This window comes from Setaria italica, chromosome V (assembly GCF_000263155.2).
Source record: "Setaria italica strain Yugu1 chromosome V, Setaria_italica_v2.0, whole genome shotgun sequence".
NCBI lineage: Eukaryota > Viridiplantae > Streptophyta > Magnoliopsida > Poales > Poaceae > Setaria > Setaria italica.
This window is the reverse complement of record NC_028454.1, coordinates 14624159-14642714: the sequence shown is the minus strand read 5'-3', so window position 1 is coordinate 14642714 and position 18556 is coordinate 14624159. Positions and strand designations below refer to the sequence as shown.

The 18556-nt window shown below is 47.7% G+C and overlaps 1 protein-coding gene across 3 annotated transcripts; it reads left to right on the top strand.

The window, feature by feature from the left end:
- The first annotated feature begins 13784 nt into the window (after positions 1–13784).
- Positions 13785–18364, top strand: LOC101766520 (serine carboxypeptidase-like 26). 3 transcript variants are annotated; one of them, XR_001164045.2, is made up of 11 exons: positions 13785–14166; positions 14402–14509; positions 14903–14998; positions 15093–15185; positions 15789–15877; positions 16338–16613; positions 16716–16864; positions 16963–17058; positions 17626–17731; positions 17857–18057; positions 18142–18364. XR_001164045.2 is itself a non-coding variant. In XM_004968629.3 (10 exons), the coding sequence occupies exons 1-10, from the start codon at positions 13890–13892 to the stop codon at positions 18004–18006; spliced, it is 1440 nt and encodes a 479-aa protein (XP_004968686.1). In that variant the 5' UTR covers positions 13785–13889; the 3' UTR covers positions 18007–18364. The 3 variants fall into 3 exon arrangements, 1 of the variants encoding a protein (XP_004968686.1); XR_002677642.1 differs by lacking the exon at positions 18142–18364 and having other exon boundaries at positions 17236–17731; positions 17857–17898; XM_004968629.3 differs by having other exon boundaries at positions 17857–18364.
- Positions 18365–18556: the final 192 nt, after the last annotated feature.

Genomic DNA, 18556 nt, shown 5'->3' with positions numbered 1-18556 from the left:
ACTAGCCAACATGTCAGAGCCAACATCAGTCAAGCAGGTACAACGGCTCACCGGCAGAATCGCAGCCCTAAACCGTTTTATTCCGAGAGCAGCAGAACGAAGCCTCCCCTTCTTCAAAACGCTCCGAAGCTCCAAAATATTTGAATGGGGACACGAGCAAAGCAGAGCATTCCAAGACCTCAAGGCGTACCTGCATTCCATGACGTAGCTATGCCCACCGGAGCCCAAGTCACCACTGCTGCTTTACGTATCAGCCTCAGCAACAGCTGTTAGTGCTGCGTTGATCCAAGAGAAAGAAATCGAAGGCAAAATCAAGCAGATACCAGTTTACTTCGCATCCGAGGCATTGAGTGGTTCAAAGATGCATTACTCTGAGTTAGAAAAAATCGCATATGCGGTTGTCATGGCAGCACAAAAGCTACGACATTACTTTGAGGGGCATAAAATAGTCGTGGTAACCAGCCAACCTCTCCATGACCTGTTCTCAAACAGAGAAGCTTCTAGCCGCATCGCCAAATGGGCGTCTGAGCTCTCGGAGTTCGTCGTCGATTTTGAAAGGCGCACGGCTATAAAATCCCAAGTGCTGGCTGACTTCATCGCTGACTGGACCTCGCCTAAGCAAGAACCAAAGCAGCTAGAAACGCCATGGGTCGTCCACTGTGATGGTGCTTGGTGCCGTAGAGGAGCAGGTGTCGCAGCAGTGATCACCTCACCAACAGGCGTCAGAATCAAGTACGCAGCGAGGCTAGATTTCCCACCAACTGCGAAGTCAACCAACAACACCACAGAATACGAAGGATTGCTCCTGGCCTTAAGAAAAATGAAAGCCATAGGGCAGCAAACATTCGTCATCAGAACGGATTCGAAGGTAATCCGTGATCACATCGAGGAGGATAGCGAAGCCAAAGAGCCAGAGCTTGCCAAATACCTCCAGGCAGTCCGAGCCATGGAAAAACATTTTAAAGGGTTTGATGTCACAAACATACCAAGAGCACAAAATGACGAAGCTGACAAGCTCGCAAAGGTAGCAGCAGAAGGCGAGCCAATTCCGCCAGATACATTTTACGAAGTCATAACTTCGCCATCAATCAAACAAGAAGACCCGGCCACCATCAACGCCATCCAGCGTTACGATTGGCGCACAAGCATAATGGCCTTCCTCAGAGGCCATTTTGAACCTCAAAACGAAGCTGAATGCGCACGCCTAAAGCAAAGAGCAAGGGGCTACGCAATCATTGAGGGCCAGCTATACAAAACAGGCATCTCAACACCATGGCTTCGATGCATCGACTACGAAACAGGCAGTGAACTGCTCAAAGAAATACACGACGGTTTCTGTGGAGCTCACATTGGCTCAAGAGCCCTGGTAGGAAAAGCAATCCGTCAAGGGTTCTACTGGCCATTAGTCCACACGGACGCACACCTGCTTGTACGAAGCTGCGAAGCATGCCAAAAAACAGATCAACAAGGAAACGCTCCTTCCATCTCACGGATCAACAAGGAAACGCTCTCCCACATACGTGGAACATCGACAGTTTGCGAAAATACTACCCATAACTGTACACGTTACCTTCGGCCTGCGGAACTATAAGCAGTGCCGAAGGCAACAAAGTAATTTTTCCCTTTCTTTCTTTTAAGCTTACCTCGTTTGTAAGGTCATAGAGTCTAGGTTGCACTCTTTTCCTTGCTAGGGGCTCCATAACGGAGGCAAGGTTTTTAACGAGGCAGATCCATGTACACCTTTTCCCACAAAGAAAGGAAAAAGTTTTCCCCTAAGAATATTTTTTGTTTGAGAAGCAACAACAAGTTGCGTAACCTTGCGCTAGTATGCGGAGGAGATTTTCGATTAAGAAGCAACAACAAGTTGCGTGACCTCGCGCTAGTGCGTGGAGGAGTTTTTCGATTGAGAAGCAACAACAAGTTGCGTGACCTCGCACTAGTACGCGGAGGAGTTTTTCGTGTAAGAAAGCAACAACAAGTTGCGCGACCTCGCGCCAGTGCACGAAGGAGTCTCTCATTCGAAAAACCAACAACAAGTTACGCGACCTCGCGCCAATCCGCGGAGGAACTTTTTCGTTTGGGACACAAACAACAGGACTGTGCAAAATCGCGCTCCAACACGCACAAGCAAGCTTCTCGCATGCAGCCTCGGCAAGGCTTCAACAACGTTTTTTTCGAAAAAACGCGGAAAGTCTCTGCGACCTCGCAAGAGAAGAGCCCACAAGCTCAAGTTATCTAACCTCTCTCTCTCTCGCAATGTCGCAAAAGGGGGGGTGACATTTTTCGAAAACACTTTCAAGCACACCCGCTTCCAAAAGTAAGTCACCACACCAACCTCACATGAAGTCACCACACCCAGCAACGCATACAGTTATAGTTGAAGCGATCGCAAGTCGCTGTATCAACCAGCTCTCGCAACAACTAAGTCAGCAGGTTGCCCCACACGGCAACCCAGCTTCGACTTATCTAAACTGGCGGTTGGCCCATGAATAAACGCAGTTAAACTACAGCATTTTAACCAAGATACACATGCACACAAACATTTCATAAGACGTAACTTCATGCACAATTAAAAGTATCTGACCTCGTCATTTTTACATAAAAACAAAAGATAAAAAAACAAGTCCATAAGTAAAAAGATCTACTCCGCAACATCCCCCTCTTCATTAGTAACGCTAGGCTGCGAACGAAGCTGAGCTAATCGCTCACAAGCCAGCTTCTTCACATACTCTTGCCCAGACGATGACCATATGCGCTCGAACAAATTCTTTTTTGCATTCTCCACAACGGAAGACTTCGGAGCGCATCTAATATCTTGGGCAGCCGACGCAACATAATTGTCTTCGGAAATATTATTCATATGCTCACATCCTTGTTGCTCCAGCAAGTGAAGGGCGCTCTCTAGGCAAAACACAGCGGAGTAGTCATTCAGGCCCTCAAGAACCTCGGGAAGACTCTTAACCTCGTCCAGCAGCCACTCGAACATGCGCTCGCATCCTTCGTCCAGTGGGTAATCATCAGGCTCAGCGCCAAACACACCAAGGGAGTTTTTATAAGCTTCGTGAACCTTTTCGAACCTCTCCCTTAACGTAGCCTCTATCTGGCTCAGAAGTTTTGCCCTCGTTTCTAGCTCGGGCTCCATCTGGCCAATCTTAGCTTTCAAGCCCGATATAACCGCACTGTCTCGTTTGGCACCTTCGCGCAAATCTTCGATAGTCTTGTCTTTCTCTTTAATCAGCAGTTCAAGATCTACCACTTCTGCTGACAAGCGCTCAAGCTCCTCGCCCCTAGCCTCGTAATTTTCACCAAGTCTGCGAGAGTCCTCTTTCAACTCCGCATTCTCGACTTTGACCTTCTTCACCTCCAGGGACATAGCTGCAATAGTCGCTTCAAGTGAAGCCACTTTCTTTGCAAGTTCTGCAGCTGACTTCTCGCTTTTGACAAGCCTATCCCTCGTAACCATGGACGAGTAAGACATTTGCAAAGCCCAAACACAAAACATCAGACCAAGTCGCAGCAGACACAGTAAAGCTAATAAACCTCGCACGCACCAACAAATCGACTAGTAGTCATACCTTCTTTACAAGGTTAGCCTCCAAGCTCAAAAGCTCCTCCGAGCTCATCAACCTTACAGATTGTTGAAAATCTGCGGGTCAAGCATACAATTATAAGTACACCACAATAGCAACAAAGTCCACGAAAAATGATCACTCACAAGAAGCCATTACCTTCGTACCCCCGCGTCTCGACGGTGATCGGAACAATCTCTTTACCCGAAGCCATCGCACTTGTTCTCTCCATCCTCCTTGAACCTCCGGTATCTGCACAGCGCTTGCAATTCTCACCTCCCTTCCCCCAGTCCAAAATTAGGTTATGTGGATTATAGACCCTACCTTCGGCGCACGTCGCTAGAACCTCCGTGCGTCCACTCAAGCCCAGGCCTTCATTAAGCCCTTGCAGACCAGCCAGCAATCTCTCACCTACATCATAACATTTAACTTTCAGCCTTACATGATCCTCACAGCTAACCTCGCCAACCTCCCCCATAGTAGCCTCCAAATCCTTCAAAAATGATGCCAAAGCCCGCCCGCAATCAAAAAACCGAAGCTTCGGCAAAACCACCTCTACATGCTTACCGGATCTAACAGCCTCGGCACTAGCACCTTTAGGATCAGACGAAAACGCGTCCACAAGCTTCACCTTCTCAACAACTACCCTCTCCTCATGTTTGTCATTTGCAGCTAAAATAGACTGCACACCCAGAGCCCTTGCGCCTGAGGAAGAAGGTGCAACCTTGTTGCTGGTCCCAGAAGGCACTTCGGCCTTAGCACCCGGCACAACAACACATGCAAAGCGAGGTTTGTTACCCCTCTTTTTAGTCTGAACGGCAGGACCCGCGGACGAAGGCGCATCCGTAGGAGGATGCATAGAAACAGGCACAACATACGCCGGCCTACTGAAGTCAACAGACGAAGCTCCAACGGTAGTATCTTTCCGCTTCTGCGCCTCCAAGCTAAGGGTTTTTTGCTTCGCCTTGGCGGCTGCCTGTGACTCAACAGCAGGTTTCGTCGTGCGAGCAGAATCGAATTTCACCTTCTTCCTCTGCTCAGCACCGGCACCCCGACGGCGCCTCTTGCCCATAACCTCGGACGAGGTGGCACTGCGATGTCAAGCAAGTCAAAAACCCTGTTGACACGCCGCCCATGTCTCACAACAGCCTCGAAAGAGCGCCTTTCGGGCGGGGTCACCGGACCAAAAATCTCATAAGCCATATCTTCCACTAACTGTATGTACAAGTCCAAGTCGCCAACTTCGTCCTTGTTAAGCTCAAAACAAGGGAACGACACAGTCTTCTCGCTCCAAGACACTTTCTTCTCAACGAGCTCAAGGGGTTTAGCAAAATCAGCAGACAAAGGCCACACTCGGGCAGCGACGTACTCCTCCACAAGATCACGCCCAGATATCAAGGGCCCAGCAACCCTATAGGCAGCTTCGCACTTCGTCACAAGGGCTGTCTGGATGAACGAAGGGGTTGTTAGCATGTCTATCGGCCCAAACTGTGCATAGAATGGAAATCCAGTGCCAAGATCGGCCATTTCAATCTTTACATAAAACCAATGCGTCAGCCACGCATCGTCCCACTTGTTCCTCTGCACGAAGGTCAGCTCTACTGTGACATCCTAGCCCAAGGCTTAATAGGATTGATAGAATACTCATACCAACAAGTTGCGACTTCTTTTCCGGAAGCTCATCCTCAAAGAACTCCGGGGTTAAGCATGCTTGGCCCGGAGCAATTTCGGGATGGGTGACCGACTAGGAAGTTCTTCCTGGGTGCGCACGAGTGAGGACAAAGTGCGCAGAAAAGACTTGTGTTGGTCTGTGAGGGAATTCTTGATATCCTAGGAGCAATTTCGGGATGGGTGACCGACTGGGAAGTTCTTCCTGGGTGCGCACGAGTGATAACAAAGTACGCAGAAAAGACTTGTGTTGGTCTGTGAGGGAATTCTTGATATCCTAGAGAGCTGCCAGGTGTAAGCGGGCCCGGCCCCGGGGGCGGGACGCCATAGTTGGTATCAGAGCCGACTCTCGCGGTTTCACGGGCGCGTGCGGTCGCAGTTGCGCTGGCATGGTGTGCATGGCTGGTGTGGGCCCAGAGTGGTAACACAGCATGGCACATGCGCTAGCACTGGACACATGGACGTGGCCAAGAGGGGACGTTCCTGGCTTGGGGTTGACCGACGAGGGCGTCGGTCTTCTAAGGGGGTGAGTATGTGACATCCTAGCCCAAGGCTTAATAGGATTGATAGAATACTCATACCAACAAGTTGCAACTTCTTTTCCAGAAGCTCATCCTCAAAGAACTCCGAGGTTAAGCGTGCTTGGCCTGGAGCAATTTTGGGATGGGTGACCGACTGGGAAGTTCTTCCCGGGTGTGCACGAGTGAGGACAAAGTGCGCAGAAAAGACTTGTGTTGGTCTGTGAGGGAATTCTTGATATCCTAGAGAGCTGCCAGGTGTAAGCGGGCTCGGCCCCGGGGGGCGGGACGCCACATCTACCCTCGGCAGATTCCTCTTATCATTCTTCCGACGAGGCACGAAGGTGCAGCATCCAAAATGATTTTCGCAAACCCCTCATCAGAATAAGTTCTTTTCTTCTGAATGTGAAGCTCATGTAACCTCGCGAACCCCTCCACATCAACACTTCCACCAAACGTGCGCTGCACCCAATAGAACTTAGAGAGTTCACAATGGCATTGGGGGTCAACTGATGCAACCTAACACGGTAGCGATGCAATATAACCGGTAGCTACCTGTCGCACGGAAAATGAAGTCCCGCAGTAAACAGATCCCTAAAGACAACAGCCTCGCCGACCTCAGGCGTCGGAACTGCCTCGCTCCCGGGGGCTCTGCCCATCCCCTTAGGGAAAAAGTGGCTCTCCTCAAAAAATGCAATGTCTTGCGAGGTCACCTGGGAGCGCCCAAAATAAAGAGTAGGGACGCACGGAACCTTCCCCCCGACGGATGCCTCGGGCCTCACTTCAACCTCGGCATCCTCCTCCCCAACTTCTTCCTCGTCCGAGGATACGGCATGAACCTCGGTTCCCCCTGTACCTTTCGAGGTTTGCCCTTGTCCACCTTCGCCTTCACCACCGTCAGAGGACCAATCTGGCGAACTGCTCCCCGAAGATCCCTCTTCTGCCGAAACCAGGCCATCCTTCGTATAGATCCGTTTCTTTGACCTCTTCCCCTCAGACTCACCACTGCTCGCAGACACTGACTGCGAGGCAGGGCTACCTCCACCACCAGGGGCAACCTGAAGAGCCAACTCCTCCGTAGACATCGCCTACAGCTCTACCTGATGCTAATTGCCGCAAAAATGAAGTCAACACCCCACCAAGAAAACGGAGCCAACAAAGCAGAACGAAGACACGCAACGAAGGCAAAAGTGGCAAAAAGCGCAGCTCGAAAACGACAGCGTAAAAAATGGCCTGCCCCCCCGGCAAACCTTATATAGGCACGGTAAAAACCGCCTCGAAACATCAACCGCCACATAGAAAATGACCTTGATACCCTCACATAACGGTAAAATGCCTCGGCCCACGCCGCCCTTCAGGGTGACGTTTTGGGGGCGTTTTTGGACTTCTCGCGGGATCGGTCGACGGTGCCTCGGACCTCGCCCACGAAGGGGCTACTGTTGGGGACCGCCCCACAACACACCCTGAACGGCGCTAGCGGGGACCTTTTCCTCTGGACCGATTCTAACCTCATCACTTCCCCCCTCCTTACAAAGTTAACAAATGACCGAAGTTAGCTATCACGAAGGTGTCCACTTTGTTGTTTTGCAGGAAAAGACTCGCGAAGTTAAACCTCCCACGGAGCTCCCAGCGTTTCGGCTTCGTGAAGACTCCATAACCAGAAGTCGAAGTCAACTGGCTTCGACCAAAGAAGGTGGAAAGTCTACTGAAGGCTGCTCGGTCTCAACGAAGCTTACAAATGAAGAAGAAGACAGTTAAGGTGACCCCGGAACCACTTTGTAGCAGGACGGCTCTGTAATAGGAGTCTAGTATGAGGTTGGATATGTAATTTTACCGTGACAGCGACGTCTTGGATGAGAACCAAGTTACTGTCTTGTACGGAATATTCTTAGGATGTAGTGGTTGGGTATGGGTATAACAGGGATACGGAAATGTAACTTTATGACTCTATAAAGGGAGGCGAACCGTCCCCCCTAAGGACACGAATCATTGGTAGGACAGCCACTGTAACGTTTGTTTGAACTACCATCATCTTCGTTCGTCATAATTTTCTTACTGTTGTTTGGGTGTTCCCCAACAAAAATCATCTTTATAAGTCTCCTTAAATGAATGTTGTATTGTGAACTTGTGGAGTCTAAAGGGACAAATAAATTTTAGAATTCTCGGAATCTGGAATGAGTCAGCGCCTTTTATACTAGTGTACTTGTTTAGTTGTTTTGAACTTTTGTTGTGGCTGAGTTTGGAATAATTCCAATGGACTTGTATCAGCGGAGAACATGTTCTGCCAAGATACCTTGTCGCTACTTTTATTTGCCAAGCTTTCACCATGTTTTAACTAAAATTAGTTTCTTAATTGCCGCACCTGATCGAAAGATGGAGAAGACGGCGGGCTGAGGAAAAAAATTGCACCACAGTAGCATAGCTTTCCAGGAGCCGACGGTCACAAACTCACAAGTGTTTTGCTTCCTTTGCTGAAAGTGATTTTTGCACGAGTTCACATCAATTAGACCCCTAAATTGTTCCAACCGGCTTGGTTCTTTTCCTGAACCAACGAAAATGACATTTGAAGGTCTGCAGAGTGCAGACGGAGAGTCGCATCCATTTCCCGCCGTGCATTAATTGGCCGGCATGTTCTATAGTAGTACCACCATCGTTCACTGCGCGACCGTGCAGCCACAAGATATAATAATTATTACCCGAAATTAATTAAAAGTAATAAACCCAATCTAAGATCTATGCAATTGTATGAACGACATGGATTTGCACGGGGGTAAAGTGGGTTCACAGAAAAACACTTGCACTAAAAGAGTTAAATCTTGAGGTTTACCTAGATGTACTATATTCTACTAAGAATTCAATTCTGGAGGAAAAGCCAGCAGCGTCCATGCCGAGTCTTGGACACGAATCAAAGTAGGAAGAATGTAGTCACACGAGGATCCTAACTAATCGAGCTATGATACCAAAATAAATCATGAGTAAAAACATAGTAAATTGATACCAAATGAGCTATTTAGAAGTTTCGTTTTTTTCATGGATGCCTAACGTCCAAGTAACCCAGATTTTATTACTTTTTAAGTCATTTTTAAGCCATTAGATCAACAGTGAACAGACCCACATTGTCTTGCTATTATGAGGTAAGTAGTGGTAGTTGTGATTTTGAGATAATTTTTTCTGGATGATTAAATATTAGCAAAGTTATTATTTCAATGTTATGACTATATGACATTATAAAGACAAGATTTCCTGCTTGTATGGTTGGTGCAGGTGATAGTGTACCTCTGGTAAGATCAAACCTCATGTACGTCTTGTGTCCTTATTAATATACTCCCTTCATCCCAGGTTTGACTTTTCTAGATGCATAGATTTTGCTATGCACTTAGATATACCCTATGTCTAGATGTATGGCAAGAACTATGAATCTACAAAAGCTAAAACAACCTATAATTTGAGACGGAGGGAGTAGCTATTTATTTAACCATTAGTAATCTGCCCATTGATAATGATGCACTTATGGTGATTTATTCAAATATGTACATGTATGGATGCAAGTTCAACTTGTTTATTTTAGAGTGAGATGCACCAGTGGCCCTTGAACTTGTCACACTGTGCCAAATAGGTATATCAACTCTAAAAACGTATTTTTGGGTCCCCAAACTTGCTAATCGTGCCAAATAGGTTCAAATCTACTCTAAAACGCATTTCTCTCTTCTGATCCCTCTCTTCATCCCTATTAACGCTGACATGGACCTTCCTCCCTCCCATTCTCTCTCTCTTTCTCTCTCTCCTCCCCACTGGCCTCTACTCCCTCCCTGCGCGCGGCCGCCGATGCTCCCTCTCCCGTGCCGCCGACCACCCTAGCGCCGCCCCTCCACGCTACCCCTCCCCCCCGCGGCTCCACCCCGCCGATCCTCGCCGCGCCGCCACCTTCCTCCCCATCTGGTGGCGCCAGCGGAGCTCCGGGATAGGCCCCCTGCTTCGTTCGCCCCTGCGACCTCCCCAACTCCGGCTCCAGCGTGGGGCTCGACACATGAGAAGCGCTTCTGCGTAGTGGTGCACCCACTAACACTACAACTCTACTGGCTTGCGGCGCCCGCGCTGACGGCGCTCCTCGCCGGCACCTCCGTCGCGCGCCTTGTGCTGTCCAGGGCCGGAGCCGCGACGCTCCCCGATGACGCGCTCGTGGTGGCAGCGCTCGTCCTATCCCTCCTGCAGCCGCTACTCGCCATCTCCGGCGTGACGGGCATCACTGTTGTGGCCGACACATCTCATCGATGGCTGACGGCGCCTACCACGACGAGACCATGGAGTGATAACCGCTAGAGGAGGAGAAGGACGACGAAGCTCCCGTTTCCGCCACTGTACCCATCTTGTCAGCCATCGTCGCCACGCCCTCCCCATCAGCTGCCATTGCCGCGCGGTCGCGGTAGGCATGGAATGGTAGCCACTAGAGGAGGATGACGATGACGAACCAAGGGTGTCGATACGGTTGCCCTCACCTCCACCGCCGCCATCGTCGCGGCGCCCTCCCCGCCAGCCGCCACCGTCGTGAGGCTGTAGGTTAGCGGCGTCCCTAGAGTGGTAGCCGCGAGGTGGGGAGGAGGACGGCGAGGAATTCATGATGGACTGGGGGCACGGGATCGGAGGAGGGAAGCGAGGGGAGAGGAGGAGGATGGCGCAGGCTACTAGCGGGGGCAAAGCGGTGGCCGCGATGGCTCTCATGCATGGGGTCCAATCGGGGGTGGAGGACGGTGAGGAGGAGGAGGGTCTGGCGGGGGAGGCGCGGTGGCGACCGGTGCAGAGGAGGCCGACGCGTGGAGGCGCTGGGGCAAGCAGCTTGCAGTGGCGAAAAGCAGGGCGACCATCGAGGATTTGAGCGAGAGAGAGAAGAGGATAGAAGAAAGAGAGGGAGAGGAAAGAGAGGTGCATGGGGAGTGTGAGTGGGAGGGGCGGGGGATGATAGGGATGGCGAGAGGGATTAGAACAAGTCGGCATGATTAGCAAAGATTTGGACCTATTTGGCACGATTAGCAAGTTTGAGAATCCAAAAATGCATTTTCAGAGTTGATGTACCTATTTGGCACAATGTGACAAGTTCAAGGACCGCCGGTGTATTTAACTCTTTATTTTAATAGCTTTGACCCCAAATTTGCTAAAATGATCTAAATGGTGTGCCATGTATTTAGCTTATGGAAAGAAATGAACTATAATACCATGCCACGTAATTAATAATTAGCTCAGCCAACAAATACTTTGGATACCACTTGCATCCCTATCTACATGCTCAGGGGATGTTTGGATACGAGGTGCTAAACTTTAATAGTGTCACATCGGATGTTCGGATGCTAATTAGGAGAACTAAATATGAGCTAATTATAAAATTAATTGTAGAACCCTGTGCTAATTCGCGAGACGAATCTATTAAGCCTAATTAATCCATCATTAACAAATGATTACTGTAGCACCACATTGTCAAATCATGGACTAATTAGGCTTAATAGATTCGTCTCGCGAATTACACTCCATCTGTGCAATTAATTTTGTAATTAACCTATGTTTAATACTTCTAATTAGTATCCAAACATCCGATGTGACGGGTGTTAAACTTTAACACCCTGGAACCAAACAGCCCCTCAGTCGATCCATAGACGTTTATAGAGGGAAGCACCAGTCCCCCCGACTCCCGTGTCGCGACACTCACTCGAGCGGCCCGGGAGGCGACACCGTGATCCCAAAAAGCACCTCCGCCACATCCGGTGCGTGGCCGCCGTCGCTGCCGCCGCCGGTGGTGTGGCGGCCGGTGCTGGCGCCTAGCGGCATCGTGCACACTCCTCTCACCCTCCCTTCATTCTTTGTTCCTTTTATGTTCTTGCTTATGCCCGGTGGTGGTGCTCGTCGTGTTTCGCCGGAGCTCGAGCTGTGTGAGGGACCAACGGACACATGTCCAGGGAGGCTGGATCCGCTCGTCTCGCAACCGGATCTTTGTGTTCCGCGTCCGCTGGTGTCCTATGGGGGCCCAGATTGCGGCAGTTGGGTCCGGCGGCTGGGCCTCCAACCGCTGGTGGCGTCAGCGGGAGGCTCTGTAGCATGGCCTTGCAGGCCTTCCTTGCCTGTCGCGCTGCTGCTCGCAAACGTCAAGCGGCATGCGGCAGTGGCTCGCCTGTATAGCCGCGGTGGCTGTCCGCTGCTCGATGGCTGGGGGCCTTGGCGACAGCAGCAGCACGCGACCTGAGCGGCGGCTGCTGCTACTGCAGCTTCGGCGTGAGCGGCTTGGTAGCGATGAAAACGGACGGGAACATGCGGAAAAATCCCTTAATCATATCCCGTCCTATATTTTTTCACCGGGAATGGAAGCGGGAGCGGGACAGCCAGGAGTGGGACGGGAAGCGGGATAAACGGGTATACGAAAACGAACAAAATGTGGGTGAAAGTACAACGGAAACGGGTGGAAACCGGGACCAGTGGGACGACACGTTCCAAACTAGTTCGCTATTTGCATGGTCTTCAAGTGCTACTGTGCTACCGCTGCTTCAAAATTGGTTTGCTATTTGGTAATCTACTAATGCTAATGCTACTATTATTTGCACGGAATAACAGATAATAGTTAAGTAGCTAACTGTAAGTGCTAGTAGCAGAACCATAACTTGTGTACGTACCTGAAATAGATATGCCGACGGATGCACCGGCTTAGCTCATGGACTAGCGATTGAGAGGTTGAGGAGAGGTTAGGGACTTAATTTATTGGCCTATCTTGTATAAGGTAAAAACAGGTTGAATACGGGATCATCCTGGTTGGAAATAGGATCCAGCAAATACGGGTAGGATACACCCTCAACCGTATCCCGTCCTATTTTTAGAGACTCCCGCCCGTTTTACGTCCCGTTACCGTACCTTACCATCTCATTTTCATATAACTCGAAATACGGGATAAATATAGAAAAACGGGCACACGGAAATAGGATTTTATCTGTCCGCTTTCATCCTTACGGCTTGGGGCCCTACGGCAGCAGGGGAGGCAGAGCTCCTGGCGGCAATGGCTCCTGTTTGGTGGCGTGCACGCCGGGGATGTCCGTGGTGTGGGCGGTGCAGTCCGGTGACCGTGGGGACGCCCGCATTGGTCACCAGGGCCATGCTCGGTCTCTATCTCGTAGGTGGGCTGGTTGAGGTCGAGACGAAATCCTGGACGGCGACGTCCGCTGACACCACTTCTTTCTTGAAGGCGTCCTCTCTACACCTCTCCGTCCTACCCTCCTGCTGGAGGATGCGGGTGAAAACTCGATCTACCCTTTGGGCTTGCTTTGGTGGTGCTGTCACCAAGAGGACGGCGCTTTCATGGAGTGGCATCTGGTGATGCTGCGGAGGTGTCGAGCCCGCTTGCGGTGGTGCTCAGAAGTTAGAAGCGGTGACGTTTGTGCGGGTCGTGTCGATGTCCCAATTCGACTGGTCAAGGTTGTTTGTTTGACATGAGTTGAGTTGAGTTTGATGTGTGTTGATGTCCTAATCCAACTGTGATGTTGTTTGCACAGTTGAGTGGTGAGGTGGTGTTGAGTGGCGCGTGCTGACGTCCCAATCCAACCGGCCGGTGTGACTTTTTTTGTTTTTTTCATCATTAGTTATATTGGCCGATCTGGGTTTCATGTTCTTATTAATATAATCGGCGGCTCTTCTGCTTGGTTCGTTTTTAAAAATATAGACGTCTGTCTACTGTGTTTCTTAAAAGTATAAAAAATAAATACTCCTGCGAAATTTACTCTTAACTTTGGATAATCATCCTGCAAGCTCGAGTGGCTGCAACATACCGACTAATAAGCGAGCAACACGCGTAGCTCACAAGTCACTGCACAACTGAACTAAAAAAGCAAAGAGCTGACCAGTCAACAGTCAACACCTTTCGAGATCGAGCACCCACCACTGATTTTGCCCACATACATCATTTGAGAAGCACCCTAGTAAATGACAAAACAAACCGAAGGGCACCTCGCTATAAATGACCCAAACCATGCAGCGATGCATCATCTCCCTCCCACTGGCACTGAGCTTGTTGGTAGTGTGCACGCGGATCAGTGATCACACACAGAGCTCTGCACTAGCTAGTCTCCCTTACCGTTTGCAGAGCACAAAGGCAGAACGGAACTCCATGGACTCTTCCCCTGCGGCGAACCAACGCCGGCGTCCTCTCCTCACCATCCTAGTTGCTCTCTCATTGCTGCCGGTGGCGGTGCTCGCAGCTACTAGAGGCGAGCAGGAGGGCGACCGGGTGCGGTTCCTCCCCGGGCAGCCGGCGAGCCCGCCGGTGTCGCAGTTCGCCGGGTACGTCACCGTGAACGAGCGCAACGGGAGGGCGCTCTTCTACTGGTTCTTTGAGGCCCAGACGTCGCCGGAGAAGAAGCCACTCCTGCTCTGGCTCAATGGAGGTTGTCGATTGAGCACTTGCTTTGCTAAAATGAAATTGTTTATTCATGGTTGTTTGTTATGCTTCATGACTTCGCAGTGCACAATGAGTGACATTGAGCTACTTTAACAACAAGCACGCAGTTCTTGTTACTTCTTTCTTGTGCTTCTATCCTTTCTTTTTCAGTTCTGTAATTATTTTTCTAATTTAATCTTTGCTTGCTTTGCACTGACAGTGAACTGAATTTGCATCTTCAGGCCCTGGTTGCTCATCTGTGGGCTATGGAGCAGCTTCTGAGATGGGCCCTCTATTGGTCAATGGCAACGGGACCGGTTTGGAGTTCAACAAGTTTGCATGGACCAGAGGTCAGCTGCTCTCTTTCCTGGTCTGCACTTCTGCTACGTACTTACACGATTTGTTACAGCCATAGACCACACCAGTAAGGCAGTAATGCTGCTAGTAATACGGTTAAACCTAGCTCCTACACTACATAAATGTCTTTCTGAGCACAGAAACTTCATCTGTTTAGCTTCCTTATTTTGATGTATCAGAATGTAACTCAGTTTGTTACGCCTGAAATCCCTCATTAAATCTAGCATTCTAGCATGTATCGAACCTGTCATCGTCACCCTTGTCTTTTCATTGGTGTTTCGTGCCAAATGTGTTTATGGTTCTTTCAGAAAATAAGGTGATGCTCAGTATAGTTTCAGAAATTGCCTGTAACTCATTTTTCATCTCCTTGGTCCAAATTTCATCAGAGGCCAATTTGCTGTTCTTGGAGTCTCCTGTTGGAGTTGGCTTCTCATACACAAATACCACCTCTGACCTAGACTACCTAGATGACGGCTTTGTCGGTACTGATCTTTGCCTCATGATTCTTTTACTGAACTGAAAGTCAAGTTTGAGTTCTATATTCTGACTGCTAACAAAAAATTTACAAACATCCAGCTGAGGACACCTACACCTTCTTAGTAAATTGGTTCAACAAGTTTACTCAGTACAAGGGACATGACTTCTACATTGCAGGAGAGAGCTATGCAGGTAAGTGGGCAGACAGCTCCCTTCCTCCCAACAAAGAAATCGCAAGATTGAATAAGCCCACAACAAAAGGATACTGCCTTTTGCCTTTCTTTAACGATCAGTAGAGTAAGCACCCAATGAGGAATAAATCCTATCTTGCCACTGTCCACTATTCTCTAGTCAAAAAAGGTTGTCCTAAAATGCATGCAGTTCCTGTTCTCTACAACATTCGGTCCATGCTGACACAAGGATCCCACTATCGCACTGTAGCTTTTTGTTAGGTCCTGAAGCAACTTGATGGGAATTGTTGATCTGTTCAAAAAATCTGTCCAACATAGTGGAATTGGAATAACTATTTTTGTTTGTTGTTGCAAGTTAAAAAATCATAAAACAATCATATTTTTTATTGAACACATAAAACAATCATATTGAGCATCAAAGAGTAGAAAACTGGCCAATCCAACAAATCTAGAGTGAAAAAGGTATCAATATTCAGGTATGGTGGTTATCCTACTTGTCGCACACAAATACGTGAGGGTACATGCGGCAAGGCATAACAGCCAATTTGTGAAACACATGTTACACAATCTTTATGGAGGATTCTGATCAAGTCTGATGGAGCAGGTCATTATGTTCCTCAGCTTGCTGAGTTGGTGTATGAGCGCAACAGGCATCTTGAGATGAATAAGCGTCTCAATTTGAAAGGATTTATTGTAAGTATCTAAAGCCATCTCCTTTCCATATTTGTGTTTTAATTTAGGAGTGAAAAAATTAATTGAAAATTAAAATCATTAAGTCTCCATAAATGACTTTGTATTGTACTTGCAACTCGAGGAGCTACATGGACAAATAAATTTTGGACTTCTCACATAAAGGCTCCTTTTACATGTTCCAGGGAAGAGTCTTTATCTTTCTATTGGGAAATAAAGAGAGAATTTTTCTAGTTTAAGCAACTACATATTAATTATTCCCACAATACAAGATGCAAAACAATAACTAATGCTTGTAGTGTACTTTTTTTTGTTTTAATCTTCTTTTGTGACTGAGTTTGGAAACATTCGTCCTATGGGTTTTGAAGAAACAACTATAACTGAATCATATGTTGCACACAGCCTGTTCTGCCTAAATTCTCTTGAAGATTTAATACCTAATACACACATAACTTTTTGATAGGTTGGCAATGCAGTGACTGATGATTACTATGATGAAAAGGGTCTGGTTGAATTTGCTTGGAGCCACTCGGTGATTTCAGATCAACTTTACAAGCATGTAACAAATGTTTGCAACTTCAGGACCATCTTCTTTACAGGGGAATGCGCCCGTGCAATGAACCTTGTATACACTCAGTACAATAAGATTGATATTTACAACGTGTATGCACCAAAGTGCAATACTGACCACTCAGCATTTTCATCTAGCTCTGACAGCACAACAGAAAAGACTGCGAAGGTAATTTCACTATTCACTAACCCCTGCAAGTACTGTAGCAAATATGACAATAGGTTCAAAATGAAGGAAGCAACTGAAGATGTCTGAATGTGATTTTTACAGAAGAAGTACAAAAGATTGAGGATGTACTCGGGATATGATCCATGCTACTCAATCCACATTGAAGATTACTTGAACAGTATTGATGTACAGAAATCACTTCATGCGAATATCAGTGGATGGATCAAGGATAGAAGATGGAGTATCTGCAGGTGGCACATGTGCATGGTCTTCCTTGTGGTGCATCTTTAGTAGCAATTTGATAACCGATGCTGGGCATGAAAGCTTATCTTCACAAACTTTGTTGCAGTTACTCAATATTCAACAACTATGACGACAACATATTTACTGTTCGTCCTCTTTACTCCAAGCTTGTCAAGACTGGACTAAGAGTTTGGGTCTACAGGTTTGGATCCTGCAGTTTGCTTGCTTGCTTGATCAAATCAACAGATCAACTATTATTGTAGAAATCATAAGAGTAAAATTATGATTGCAATTATTTATATTTACAAATATTCCATCAAGTTTCAACTAATTTAGTTTATTGCAACTTGTAACTCGGCCTTCCCTTAAATCTCAACAGAGAGAAAGTTTGATGATGTTGCTCCTATTCTCTTGTACTGTACCACGAAGTGAGATGGTCAAAGTCCACAAACTCTTTGTCCTCCTACTAAAGAATCGAATGAACAGTGCATCTAAAGCATCTCACATGTCCCCGAAGCCCACTTGTCCTCCGATGTCAGGTCAACTAGTAGCTAAGGATCAATAACCACAAAGGAGAGACCGATGCGTGTGACCTCATGGCAGGCGTTTCCTTCAGTAGTAATTGAGTTCCTCTTTCCACAAAGCCCCATCAAACTGGAGCATCCAGGACCTGTTATTATGCTCATTTGAGTTCTGATACTGATAAAATTCTTCAAGTGATTACTTTTTATCTGGGACTAACTATGTTTTTTTCCTTCTGTTTTTACAGCGGAGATATGGATGGCAGGGTTCCAGTTATTGGAACCCGGTACTGGGTAGAAGCGCTCGACCTTCCTATCAAGTCACAGTGGCAACCATGGTACCTAAATAATCAGGTTGGTCACACTGAAACAAGCACTAAAATTCCCATTCCCGTAATACACTCTTAAATTTCTACTGAATTTGAAAATTGAAACATCAACTTCCTTTCAATGCTCGTTTGATATCGAACCCAATGTAGGTTGCTGGAAGGTTTATTGAGTATGAAGGATTGACCCTGGCCACTGTCAGAGGAGCAGGTCATGATGTGCCACAAGACAAGCCAGCAGAGGCGCTAGTGTTAATCAGTTCTTTCCTTTCAGACAGAAAACTGCCAACCAAAAATAACTGATGGCTGAAGAATAAATTGCTGAACGAGAAGAGTGAAGAATTACTCATATTGGTACATTTGCGGAATGAATTTTTCTGAAATGAAAAAGATTACGTTGTCGGTAAATGATTGTAACTTTAGGATATCTGTGGGCAGGTCATGTAGCTGCTTAAACTTTGAGAGTCCACTGTGGTAGTTGTTAGTGCATAGTGCTGACATCGACTAACAGCGTTTCAGAGCTTCGTGTCTCAGGGAAAAAAACACCAGCCTTGGTTTGTGCTTATGTAGCTTCTTTCTAATCAGGTCTGCGGATGCTATGTTCTGAGTCCTGTCGTTATTAAATTTCTGTTTTATGGAAAGCTCTGGCCTGCTTTGAGAAGTTGAGTTGTTACCTCACTAATCTGCATGTGTGCTTTTTTATTAGGTTTCTTCTTGATCTCTTGATTTTTTTCCTATTAAGGACATGTTTCCTACAGGACAGTTGAAAACAGGGGATTTATTTATAGAAACAATGGGAGACTGGCTAATATGAGAAATATTGAATGGAGAGAGAGAGAGAGTTTGGGCTGGC

Excerpts from the sequence above, each read along its gene's own strand:
- LOC101766520 (XM_004968629.3), top strand. The coding sequence starts at position 13,890 with ATGGACTCTTCCCCTGCGGCGAACCAACGCCGGCGTCCTCTCCTCACC. Across the intron at positions 15,878-16,337 it reads TCAATTTGAAAGGATTTATT|GTTGGCAATGCAGTGACTGA; the intron begins GTAAGTATCTAA and ends ACTTTTTGATAG. Across the intron at positions 17,732-17,856 it reads CATGGTACCTAAATAATCAG|GTTGCTGGAAGGTTTATTGA; the intron begins GTTGGTCACACT and ends AACCCAATGTAG.